Source organism: Liolophura sinensis, chromosome 1 (assembly GCF_032854445.1).
Source record: "Liolophura sinensis isolate JHLJ2023 chromosome 1, CUHK_Ljap_v2, whole genome shotgun sequence".
In the NCBI taxonomy this organism is placed as follows: domain Eukaryota; kingdom Metazoa; phylum Mollusca; class Polyplacophora; order Chitonida; family Chitonidae; genus Liolophura; species Liolophura sinensis.
The window spans coordinates 35,460,963-35,474,823 of NC_088295.1; the positions used below are offsets into that span (position 1 = coordinate 35,460,963).

Here is a 13,861-nt window from a genome sequence, read left to right on the forward strand (position 1 = left end):
TAGTTGATCAATCCTACTGAATTCAGTGCGCTGATCTGTATGTATAGATTTGCCCGACAATATAGTTGATATAAGACATTCTCTCGTTATTAACCTCAGCCACTGCTAGCTGTAAAAAGACTGATTGCTTGAAATTTCTTTTGCCTTTCAACGTTATTGTATAGTTGAATCATACCAATCAAAATCCCTTTGCTCAGACAGCAGTACCTTCATCGGGAACTGGATGCTACATTGTGCACGTAGTAATCACAAGTAAACGATACAAGGTACATCTGCCTGGTTTCCTCCACCATGATGCTGGCCGCTGTCTTAAAAGTGAAATATTTTTGAGCACAGTGTAAAACACCAATCAAATCCATCAAATCAAATCACATCTGACTGCCACTGTGTTATTGCCAAAAATTCGGAAAGTGACAGTATGCTGTCAGCACAGATCACTCACATTAAGCTCTATGGAAGCCATGGTGCCACTGATCTCCCATAACCAGTGGAAATGCATCCAAGGTCACCGGGGAATCCTTGCATTCCCTAAAAGGCATCAGACGCTTGTGTTCTGGGGTTAAGCTCTAGGTCCTCCTTTTAATGTCATCTTCTGGTGCCCAAGTTAACATTCCCATCCTTGCATTAAATAAATGAGAACCATGGTATTAATACAGGAGACACACCATATTAAAAGTCACAATGAGAACTTATTCCGTAAAACTTTTATTCACTTCAATTCTGATGTAATAACAATTCGTTATTTGGGGGAAGCTGACAAGCTTGACCTGCATGAATGTGAAAATAGAATCGGCCCACTGCCTTCTCCTAAGAGAGGTGGCTTGAATAGTTTACATAGCCAACTTGTTTTTCCAACTGAAGTGCTGCCCATCAAGCAGATCCATATTTACTGAACAAAAATGTGAATGCAACACTCAAAATCAACTGCATTATCAAATTCCTTTCACTACCGTTTTTCGGTGGGGTGGCATGAAATGGGCTCTTAGCAATACATTTCCATAACTGATGGCAACGGACAACGGATTGTAAAGCTGAGTATGTCCGCCATTTGCCTGCTGCACTGCTACACATCGTCGACGCATAGACCTGATGAGATGGTCAGTTGTGACTTGTGGAATGTTTTCCCACTCCTGTGAGAGGGCTTAAACCGAACTCTGCGATGTTACCCAGAGATGGAAGTCGCCGATGAACATGCCGGGGCGAGGACATCTCGCAGGTGTTCGTTTGGAGACAGTTCAGGTGAATACGCTTGCCAGTCCAGCACTGAGAGTACTGAGAAGTTGAGAGCGATGGCTTATCCTCGCCCACACAAGTACCCGACCACCTCCATATTGCACCCTGTGCATGAAGGCTGTGTTAGCACAGCGCTCACCGACCCACCACCAATACCGGCTGTCTCCCTTCAGCTCTGTTTTGATGCACACTGGATTCAGCTAAAAACATAACATGCCGCCATTGTGTCAAAAGCTAACGAACATGAATGTTATGCCAGTGGTCTACGGGCTCGCAAATTCGCTTCTCTGAAGCGATTCCGAACTGTTTGAGTGGAATCCGGTTATTATGGAGCCCGTCTGTTTCATTAGCTGTGGCTGTCGCTGGCCTGAAATGGTCGCCGAAGAAGCGAATATGGCGTTCTTGGTCGGGGGTAGTTACACGCGGTCAGCGGGAATGCAGGCGATTAGCTGTCGTACCGAATTCTTCATGACGTCTTCTGAGACGACCAATCATTAATAAATTAAGTTTAAGGGCTCTGGCGATAGCTCTAAGGGTCATGTCAGCGTTGGCACAACCCGTTGGTTTTGTCGCACCTCTGGCGTTGTACCTTTTGACTGAACTTGTACCGTAGGGGTGGCCTTGTGTACACCTGAGGGTAAGAAGTGCCAGGGAAGACCTTACAGATAACTGAATACTACAGGTAGGGCCATACCTGTCTGACAGGTAAAAATGGTGAACAGACTTGAAGTCAACATTGGTTTTGGAGACTGGAATGTAAACTGGGTAAGGCGTAAAACACCAATCAGATAGATAAATAAATGAAAACTGGTGTAACATTTTGGTCTTAGCCATTCCTCCGGTATTATATTGACAAAAATCACAGCATTATCTTGTGAAACATCGCAAAAACAAGAGTGTTTGCATTTATATTTTTGTTCAGTATATTTAACGAAAAGTCAAATGGGACAAACCTGCATTTGTCTGGTTGATTGAAACAAAAAGTAATTTTCATCACACTGTACCATTTGTGTGGATTTTTAGCTTTTTAATCAAATTTAAATGCTTGTGATGTCACTCTATTCAGAAACTCTAATTTATCTGTGAGGAAAGAACGGCAGCCTTACTTTCTTACATTCGTCTGGCAGATTAGGTAATACATGTCGCTGTACATAAAGAATCACAATTAAAACACATCCTCAGTGCTGTCTGTGCACTTCCTATTCCCTGCCACCCCTAAACACAGAAATGCTTTATTATGTAACACTAATGCAACTGTTTAAGTGGCGGAAAGGCCTTGTAATTGTGGGTTCCTGGATAACTGTCCTCGGTGCTTTGTGCCTTGTATTTTGTCATCCAGGATTGTACAGTTACTTCTCCTTTCTCCACACCAGAACACCTTGAAAAACAGGCAAGTCATAAAAACATGAAGATCAGACAAAATAAATAGGTGGATTTTCAGTTTTCTTTTTATTTCATTTCTGGATTTTTTTTGTGTTGTCTTGCCGGTAAAAGTGAATACAAAATTGGTGTCACATAATGAGAGACAAATAACTGTGCACAATATATCTCCATCAATGTCAGATAACCTTACTATGAGAAGTAAGAGTGACATCACACATTCTTACGGCCAAAGACATTTTCCATGTGACCATATATAATAACTACTCCATTAAGACAGAACAATTCGGTCCATATCAGCGCAAATAGTGAACTCCTATTCTTCCTCCCCTTGGTCAACTCAGAGTTATCTCCCCTTAGTCCACTTGAATTTGGTACACACGTGCATAGATAGATCTAACGTCTAAATGTTGATGAGATTTTCCAAATTTCCTGTGAAGTTTAAGATAGCATTGTTAATAATTATATTTTTATAACAAATAACTGCAAAGGATCTAAAATTTCGCCCCAAAATATTTAGAAGCAAATAAATGTCACAAAATACAATATAATATTTAGTGTGCCGAGCCTTACGCTTTCCAGTGGAATATCATCCTGCCTTTCAAATAAACCTCAAGATACCTTTCTAAGATGAATGAAAATCTTAGAATTGGTAAAAATGGCCAACTGTGTCATGGTCAATATTTTGAGTTATTTAGAGTCAGTTCAGAGATGAAATAAAGATAATATTGTACGAGTAATGACACATTCATGAAAGTTTTTAGTCTGCTTCAATACATACACATAGAACTACCTCATCACATACCTACCAGCTGAGGTGTTCTCTTATACTGGAAACACTGGGGGAAGTTTATCTCTACTTGTTCTACTTCATATCGCAGTCCGTTGTCTGTACACAAGTGCAGGTCCTTCAGACACTGCCTGAAGTGATCATAGGCTGGACACACCACATCACAGTCAGTGATGGTGAAAACTAGCCTAAAAAGCAGAGAGAATATGCCCAATCCAAAGTAACTTTTTAAAAATATTTGTAATAAGTGAAAACTACATTGGATGATGTTTATGCTTCTCGCCTAGTATTTTAAATTTTGGAAGATTTTGATAATGGCCAAGATATAGCAATGATCTGTGAAAAGAATTTGCCCAGTTATGGAGATGCACTTATCAGAAACTATGTGAGACGAAGCAAAATACTGAAGGAACACAAAGCTTTCTCCATTCACAACATTCAAATGAAGCCATAACTCTAATAAATCATGGCTGACCATGTCTCCAACACAATGTGCTAAAAGCAAGCCTTATGATAGCAACCTATAGCAATACCTAAATATTGTCCACATCCTGTCTGTCACTGATAGCATCTTTAGCTATACTCTAAGTAAGCATAAAAATAGCTGCCAGACATTGACCTAAACTCACCTTTTCTCCAAACTCAGGTAGAGTACTTTAGCAGGTGGTTGTGACATGAAGTGATGGAAAGTGCGGAAAAAGCCTTCTGTGAGATCCTCGTCATATACAACTGTGAACGAACCATATGGCAGTGTAATGTGGCTTAGCTAATTACTGTGTCGTAAAGGATACAGGAAACATTTGGTGTTTACTTCATAATATTCAGCTTAAGATGTGCTATCATAACATATAATTTATTCACTCATTCGATTTATCTGATTGGTGTTTTAAGCCATACTTAAGAATATTTCACTTATACGATGGTGGCCAGCATTATGTTGAGAGGAAACGTAGAAGTATACCGTGGCTCTCGAAACTCACTTATAAAAACATGCATATACACTACATACTGGGTAATAAATGTATATTCTTTTTATCAGTTACTATTATTTACCAATATATTCTGTAACCCTCGCCTGTTTTAATATTGCATAAGACTCCCATTAGTGTGCATGCAAATCGCTTGTCTCATAGAACTGACAAGTCTGTTATAAAAAAGAATGTTGTTAATTATAGTCATTTACAGGTAGTAAATCTCAATGGCTTATGGCATCATTATGGTTATTTACATGTAGTAAATCTCAATGGTTTATGGCATCATTATGGTTATTTACATGTAGTAAATCTCAATGGCTTATGGCATCATTATGGTTATTTACATGTAGTAAATCTCAATGGCTTATGGCATCATTATGGTTATTTACATGTAGTAAATCCCAATGGTTTATGGCATCATTATGGTTATTTACATGTAGTAAATCTCAATGGCTTATGGCATCATTATGGTTATTTACACGTAGTAAATCTCAATGGTTTATGGCATCATTATGGTTATTTACATGTAGTAAATCTCAATGGCTTATGGCATCATTATGGTTATTTACACGTAGTAAATCTCCATGGTTTATGGCATCATTATGGTTATTTACATGTAGTAAATCTCAATGGCTTATGGCATCATTATGGTTATTTACATGTAGTAAATCTCAATGGCTTATGGCATCATTATGGTTATTTACACGTAGTAAATCTCAATGGCTTATGGCATCATTATGGTTATATACATGTAGTAAATCTCAATGGTTTATGGCATCATTATGGTTATTTACATGTAGTAAATCTCAATGGCTTATGGCATCATTATGGTTATTTACATGTAGTAAATCTCCATGGTTTATGGCATCATTATGGTTATTTACATGTAGTAAATCTCAATGGTTTATGGCATCATTATGGTTATTTACATGTAGTTAATCTCCATGGTTTATGGCATCATTATGGCCATTTACATGTAGTAAATCTCAATGGCTTATGGCATCATTATGGTTATTTACATGTAGTAAATCTCCATGGTTTATGGCATCATTATGGTTATTTACATGTAGTAAATCTCAGTGGTTTATAGCATCATTATGGTTATTTACATGTAGTAAATCTCAATGGCTTATGGCATTATTATGGTTATTTACATGTAGTAAATCTCAATGGCTTATGGCATCATTATGGTTATTTACATGTAGTAAATCTCCATGGTTTATGACATCATTATGGTTATTTACATGTAGTAAATCTCAATGGTTTATAGCATCATTATGGTTATTTACATGTAGTAAATCTCAATGGCTTATGGCATCATTATGGTTATTTACATGTAGTAAATCTCAATGGTTTATGGCATCATTATAATGGTTATTTACATGTAGTGAATAATAAAATGATTTGATGGCATACACAAACATACACCGGCCATTTACAAAGGGGACAAACCATTTTGCAGACAGCTTTTTGTCAGAGGAGTTTCAAGATTTGTTTTCCTGTGTACAAGTCTGCTGAACACTTACTACACTTACCATCAGCGGCTGTCAGAACCTTGACTGCCTGGATGTCCTCAAGGTCAGTGCTAGTCCAGCCAAATTCATCCTCTGGATCTACACAGACAAACATAAGTGTTGTGTACAGCAATAGTTTGGGACCATATAAGCAAATTTGATAAAGATGGTAGTGGTGAGGGAGGGTAGAGTCTGGAGCCAAAACGCTCTCTAACCTTTTACCAGTTAGGTGATCTGTTTAAGTCCAACACTGACACATTCTCCAGAAACCTTTCATCAAGGGCCTAGGCTACTATTTATCAAGCAACTTGAGACTTAAGTCATACACTGCAAGTACTTAGAAAGATGTACATACACTGTACTTAAAATAACTCACACATTGTGCAGAGATAATTATAATCTGTGTATACAATTGCAAACTTACTAGAGCAAAACCTTTTAAGTGTAGCTGTGTTCGTAGTTCTTTAGTATTTGCTGAATGTCAACTGAGGTAGTTCCAACACTGGCAATTTATTCATTAATATTTATTTATTTAATTAGAGTTGTGATCCGTACTCAAGAGTATTTCATTTATTTGATGGTGTGAACCATTACAGTGTGAGGAAACTTAACAGAGCCCGGGGCACACCCACAGGTTTCTAACATACATTCCCATGCATTAGCACTCCTATCTAGAGATTGCCTACCTCCAGATTCAGCAGTTTTTTCTTACTAACTACACCTGCATCATGCAATGTGAAGCAGACTCCATAGAACTCCACATCACACAGCTAATAATTACCTTGATCAGCTCTGACAGGGAACTCCCAGTCCCTCATCCAGTCTAAGTGCCGCACTTTGACAGGTGCAATTCTCTCTGCCCTCAACAACAGCTGACTGTTTATACCTGCATTATGCTCAGCCAATCTCAGAATACTGTTATGGACATCTGCAAAACAAACTAACTTTATGATCTGACATAACATATGGCCATCAACACACTAAAGGCCATCCACTTCTCAGTGGGCTTTTTATATTCAAGACAGAGAAACTTTTACAAGGGCCAGAGTTGAACCCATAATCTGCACTTCTGAGGGGCTTCCCAAAATGCTGAGACCAGTGCATAAGTACTTGTTTAGTTGGAGAATTACTGACACAAGTAAACTACTGCTACAAGAAGGCTTACCTGTACAGAAGACCTGTTTAGCAAACAGAGCTGTGACAATGCTAGTCAGTCCCACCCCTGCCCCCAGCTCCAGTGTCACATGACCAGTAAACAGATCTGCATTTCCAAGAATGTACTCGCATAGTAACAAAGCTCCTAACCAAACCTGCAAAGTGTACGGTAGATGAGGAGATTTACTTGGAAACTATGCATGTACATGGACACAGGTATATTTATTTATTTACATGGTGTTTCACACCATACTCAAAATTTTTTCACCCCTATGATGGCAATTAGCTTATTAATGAAACTGACCCAAGAAAACCACTGCCCTTCAATATGCCAGATGTGTACCTGACAAACCTCCGGAATCAAACTATCACATATAACACACTGAATGCATATGTGGTATCAATTAAAGACACTGACATGATTGTATCCACATTAATTCATGACAAAATATATGCAGAGGGCATTTAGATATAAATTATTTTCCCAGTTTAATCCAGTTGCAGGTAATAATCAGCTCCATCTTGAGTCTCTTCAAATGTAGCTTGTAAAATTTCACACTTACAGATGCAAATATCTCCTAGAGAAATAAGACTTTATTTTTTTAAACCTTCATATAAATGTGACATGGTTACACGTCACATGGAAATAATCAAAATAATTGAAAAAATGGAGGACAAATCTGTGGTATGAGAAGACCACCAAGACCACTAGGGAATGTAATAACATAACATAACAGCAAAGGTGTGGAAGTAGAGCGAGAGAGAGAACTGAAGTGGTAAACCTTTGGAAGCTTACCTGATGCCCCACATCCCCTCTCTGTGTGGCTAAATGGTGAACTAAAACATAAACAGATTAATGATTTTATTCTGAAACTGAAGACAAAAACACTAGAACATGTCTTTTTCAGGATCCAGGATACATTTATTAATACTGAAATATAGTGATTATAACAATAACAGTATGGGCACTTAGCTTAATATTGCTTCTAATGAGCAACCACTTATCTGGTAACCACATTCATGCCACACACAACAAAAATTGAAACCTGTCCTCAGGAAAATGACATTTGTTATTGTCTGACATTGTTTTAGGTTGTGTTAAATTAATTCCAGAGGTTTAATGTTAAAAGTAAACATCATGTATAAAACAGTTGTAACAGTAACTGATTGTGAAGAAAATAATTGATGTAACAGGTCGGGTCTGAAATGAGTTTACCAATTGTTATGACAGACGTGTTGGATGTATCAGACTGCAATGGTCGCTGCAGGATGAGGTCACCTTCCTCATCTTCCAAAGAAGCCGTCAGGCAGTGGGTCTGTTTTTTGAGGTTAGGGCTGACAAGATCTAAATCTTCACAAAGCCTCGGTTTCTTCACAGCTGTGTTCCCTCCTACATCTACATGTACATCTGGGGTTGTCACATTTTGTGATTCATCCCTGTCAATTTCTCCTCTCTCGCTTGTAAAATATGAATTTTCTTGGTTATTTGCACATAAATTTATGTTTCAAAATTTAACCAGCAAACAACTTTTCGTAGAATCATTTGCAACTTGCAAGTTGGTCATTTGCATATAAATTTATGTTTCAAAATTTAACCAGCAAACAACTTTACGTAGAAGAGCTTAATGACTACACACGCACATAAGATTAATTAACATCCTTATACCATGGTTCTGTTGTAAAAATAGTGAAAACTAAATTAAAAGCTAAAGCATTTCATTGTCATTATGACCATGGTGGGGCCGTACTAACACTGATGAGACTTTCCCTTCATTACTGCATGCTTGGTCTGTCTTGTCTGTAGCTGTCGGAGCATTCGCTATTGCACGTCCTGAGTAAGTTCTATGATTGTCGTCTCCAGATTCCCCAGGTCCTGCTGGTAAACCTTCTACACCAAATACAGCTGCTGATACATCAAACCTGGACACTGCAAATTAAAACCGTCATAAGTTTAACAATATAAATATATATCTACAACAGACAACATAACATGGGAATCTTTACATCTAGATCTGCTGGCACTACTATCATAACGCTGGGTGCAGGTCGACTTGTGATTCTAAGTAACTGTGTCCAGCTTGACAGAGTCGACCTACGTGTTCGTCAAATAGTCTGATGAAGCCTTCTGAACATGAGCAATTAAACGTGACCATGCAACTGGTTGCACAGGTGCCTAGATCGGACACTAGGTACACAACTGGATGTTACAAGAAAGTAGATCATGTTCAATTTCAAGGAACTGCTGAGTCAACAGTTGTTGGCGATCTCAAGCCCGCATGGATCGACTAGAAACAGCACCTCATGGGATACCCCCTTCAAAGCTGATGTTTCCAGTTGCTTCTAGTCACCCAAAACCCAGCTGTTCCCCCTTCATAATGTCACTCTACACCCGACAGTATAAACAGGAGGCTATTTTACAGGGCCTACCCATACAGTACATGCCAAATGAAACATGATTCAATTTGTTCTGGCTAAAGTTAATTATTTTTTTTTTAATCCAAAACTTACTAAACGACTATAATAAACAATATTTTGTTAGAAAATAAAATATTGGCATAAGGATTTCAACATTATTTGTAAATAGTTTTTCATTATCGTTTCTAACAGTAACATTGTGTGTTGGAAAGTAAATTGATACCGTATTGCTGGATAAGGCACAATTAATGAATTATTAGGTTATTATTAGAAATCTCTAGGTATTGGCTCTGTAGTTGCGCAACACTGTATGGTAGGCCTACAGGTGAGCTTTGCAGCTACCCATTAATTATAATACACTGTCGGCCTATATCCGATGAATAGCAGTGCTTGCTATCGTGTAATTTGGTGAACTACTCAGTAGTTACATGTAGCAATAGTAGGCCTACCGTACACGAGCTTCTGTTGGCCCTATTGATAGCGGTACTGTCAACATTTATTTTTTATTTTATACCTGCTAAATTCTGTAATTCATCTGGAACTCCACTTTCAGCAGCCTTGTAACTGAATTGGGGATAAATAATACAGGCAGACGATTCATTCTGGCTCAGGGTATTAAACGGTGTTGATATATGAACATCTGACAACACAACTTCATTCACTTCCATTGGTACAGAGAGAGGAGTTACTTCCCCTCATCCTCCAAGTTTGATATAAAAGACCTCATTTCAAAACAGTTTCACATGGTCAAACAGTATTTAAAGATATGCTTATCACTGAATATCCTGCTCAAATTGCTTGCACTAAAAAATCACCAGCTGAGCCAAAGACAGAAGGTCTAGTCCTTTTGCCTCCTCTTAAGCGACTTCCCAGCTGCCGCCATTTTTTACCAGAGTTATCTCCCCATTGATTAGTTGCGATTTCGCAGGGAGAAGTACATTTTCAGTGGTACCGTGATTATAAAAATAGAAAGTAAAATATCTCGATGATCATTTATTCACAGCCTGTTAAAAAGGTATGCGCTTATGCACTTTTAATAACTTGAGTCATGCCCAGTGATGCCATTCTGTCGTCACGGTTCAAACCCAGATGCGGTCAAATATCCGACGTTCCAACATTTCAGTGTACCGGTAATAGTTTTCCTTTCTGGTGCACTTCATAAAATAATTGTAAGGTACATTGAACTAGTGCAGGCTTGAAATTACCTTCTGTACCACTTACATACAACATAATCAATGCTAGTCCGAATACCCGACGCCATGGACAACATATATTTCGTGCTGGGGTTGCCATTGGCCAATTCTATGTCAATGCTTTCCATTAGGCCTACAGAGGCCTAATTTATTTATTAGGCATATTTATTCTTCCGTGTGCAGACGATATCATTTAAATTTTGTTTACAATCACCATGCAGCACAATGTTTGAACAGCTATATTCCTAACTTTTTCATCTCTGTGTTAAAATGACCACATTTCTTACTTTTCCATGTCCGGTATATAGTTCAATACTGGACTATATAGTACCCATAACTCTCAGACGAATTGATGTTTCAAGGTTTGTAACCACCAGTCCAAACATAAACATCAGTTCTTTTACTTGGATAAAAAATATCCACTGAGTCTATTCCCAGTCCACTTACTGGTTATTCCCTGACCTCCCCAAATTCAACCAATATTTATATCCCACACTTTTAAGCCTACAGCTATTGTACCATTTTGTACAGAGTTGCAAGGGCTCTTATAGACTGGGTGCTCATAAGTTCCTTATAGGGATTACCCTAAATGACCTTAAATTTCACCCAAAACAGTGCATTTCTAGAGGCAAATAAATGTCACAAAATATTATATTTGGTGCTGAAATTAAACTTACAATTTCCCAGTAGAATATGTCCCATGTTCCAAGCAAACCTCAAAACACCTTTCTAAAATCAATAGAAATCCCAGAATCAGAAAAAATGGGCAAGTTGGTCATGGATGAAACTCATGATGATTTAGGGCATGTACTCTCTCTCCACCAATATTTGCTTGAATGCTGCCTTATTTCAGATGCCTTGCAGGTACAAGGCAAGACAACCGTTTCTCTGGTAGGGCCCTGTCCAGTTTTTATTCTCTCAAACACCAGATCACGGTCATATTGTAGCAGATATTGTTGAGTGAAGAATAAAACTAACACATTATCAAAATTATGTGCTGGTGTTTCATTGTTGTTTATTGCCATGCTCAAAATTTTTATTTATATCACAGCAGTCAGCTTTATGGTTGCAGGAAAGTGAAGCGTCTTGAGCAAACCACTACATGGTACTTCCACACCCAAGGCTAAGTTTATCTTCACAAACCTGGTCAATTTTACTCCCACATCTCCACAACCCATACCAACTTTACTCCCACATCTCCACAACCCATACCAACTTTACTCCCACATCTCCACAACCCATACCAACTTTACTCCCACATCTCTACAACCCAGGGTAACTTTACTCTCACATCTCCACAACCCAAACTAACTTTACTCTCACATCTCTACAACCCAGGGTAACTTTACTCTCACATCTCTACAACCCATACCAACTTTACTCCCACATCTCAACAACCCAGGCTAACTTTACTCTAACATCTCTACAACCCAGGGTTACTTTACTTGCACATCTCTACAACCTAGAGTAACTTTACTCTCAGATCTCTACAACCCAGGGTAACTTTACTTGCACATCTCTACAACCTCAACCAACTTTACTCCAACATTTTGTGTACACCATTCAGACTTTTGTCCCACAATCCCAGTATAATCCTACACACATGTACTATACCTCCACAACGCATTACATTTATCTTCAACACCATAAAATCTAACTGTCTAACATTATTTATACCATAATACAGTAGAAGTACACAACGGTGTATCTTTTGCTGTTTAGGGTGTATGCTGTTGGAAAAAAATAACGCTTAGAACAATTCAAATTCAATATACAATCACACCAGCCTTTAATCTTCAATTCTCTCAACACATGGCCAATACAATTTTCACATATACATGTAACAAATTCAAAATTTAAAAAGACAAAATTTAAAACAAACTTTCAAAAGATCTTTATTTATACACATTTGGAAGATAATCCCAATGCAGTGATCAAATTTTGAACATATTTTCACAAAGAATAAAATAAAACTGTCGCACACACATACAGTATGCCACATGAAACACTTCCCACAAATGTGTCCACTTTAAATCTGCATAAACATTTAGTCCACCATTCAGATAAAGCCTTAAAAATATATGGAAATAAATAACAGCTTGCAGTATTGGCAGATGAACTGTAAGGTCATAGATTTGGTACTCTGAAATTGCATACTGGGGTGGTTGAGTTGATATAGTCAGCTGGCAGTTGTATAGCAATAATCCTGGTCATGGTACAGTATAAATCTGGTGGGAGTCATTCTTCTAACTTGGACAACTCCGTCTACATGTTTTATGATGTCAAATACTATCAACGGTGAGTCACATGGTATCCCAGGCAGAATAGAACTGGCCGTATTTTGCACTACAGGCCACTGCCAGCTGTAGAAACCCTGCCACCCACTTGTACATACATGTATATATACTTATATATATATATATATATTACACTGATCTACACTACCCAGAAGTGAAACCGCATTGTGACAATGACGTACCCTTGAATATCGTTAATATTATCACAGTTACACATTAATCAAGAGGTCATTGGAGTTGAGCGTGGGGTTACAGGTGGACCAGCAACCAAGATGGTTAAATATCTGTATATGTACTTATATATAGAGACCAGATGTATGCTACAAACTGCTTACACCTCTACTGAAGGCCAATAACACATGTCAATGGCCACAGAATTGTGAGAAGAATATACATATTTTTTCCTAGACATCCGTATAGCGTATGCCTTTAATGAACAACCACTGCTTTTATATGGGTACTAAATATACAAAATATACAACATTACTCACACGTCTCATCCTGACAGCCTTGTAAATCAACTAAAGTAAAGAATAATTTTACAAGTACTCACAGTAATACACAGTAAGACTATCACCTATAAACATGCCAGAAGAATGGAGAAAACTCCAATACTAAAGGCATCATCCATGCTGAACAGACTTGTGCAATATTACTGCAACATCAGCAGTAATATGTCCACCACACCACAGAACTACCAGACAAATATCCGAGGGTTAATGAAGAGAGTGTATAATAAAAACTAACAGCATAAATACAACACAACGCAGGTGTGAGATTACATTATCAAAAGTAGTAAATTCCTCATATAAATACCCTCCCTCAGAACAGGCCGTTTAATTCACTGAAAGCAATGTTATAAAAATTAGCTAGATTTAAATATGCCCGATTCTGACTGGTCTCTCCATCA

General features: G+C 38.0%; 1 protein-coding gene across 1 annotated transcript; it reads right to left on the reverse strand.

Annotated features, from left to right (window-relative positions):
• Positions 1 to 2,659: 2,659 nt before the first annotated feature.
• Positions 2,660 to 10,336, reverse strand: LOC135482301 (methyltransferase-like protein 22). The gene is made up of 10 exons (XM_064762218.1): positions 9,976 to 10,336; positions 8,799 to 8,973; positions 8,263 to 8,504; positions 7,843 to 7,883; positions 7,057 to 7,201; positions 6,673 to 6,819; positions 5,913 to 5,990; positions 4,033 to 4,132; positions 3,423 to 3,591; positions 2,660 to 3,045 (listed from the first exon to the last, which is right to left on the reverse strand). Exons 1-10 carry the CDS (start codon positions 10,127 to 10,129, stop codon positions 3,010 to 3,012), a joined length of 1,287 nt encoding a protein of 428 aa, XP_064618288.1. The 5' UTR covers positions 10,130 to 10,336; the 3' UTR covers positions 2,660 to 3,009.
• Positions 10,337 to 13,861: the final 3,525 nt, after the last annotated feature.

What these genes read in the sequence shown, in the direction of transcription:
- LOC135482301 (XM_064762218.1), bottom strand. Translation starts at nt 10,129, where the DNA reads ATGGAAGTGAATGAAGTTGTGTTGTCAGATGTTCATATATCAACACCG. An exon ending in GAGGGGATGTGGGGCATCAG is followed by an intron (nt 7,202 to 7,842) that starts GTAAGCTTCCAA and finishes TACACTTTGCAG; the next exon opens with GTTTGGTTAGGAGCTTTGTT. An exon ending in TAAACAGGTCTTCTGTACAG is followed by an intron (nt 6,820 to 7,056) that starts GTAAGCCTTCTT and finishes TTTGTTTTGCAG; the next exon opens with ATGTCCATAACAGTATTCTG.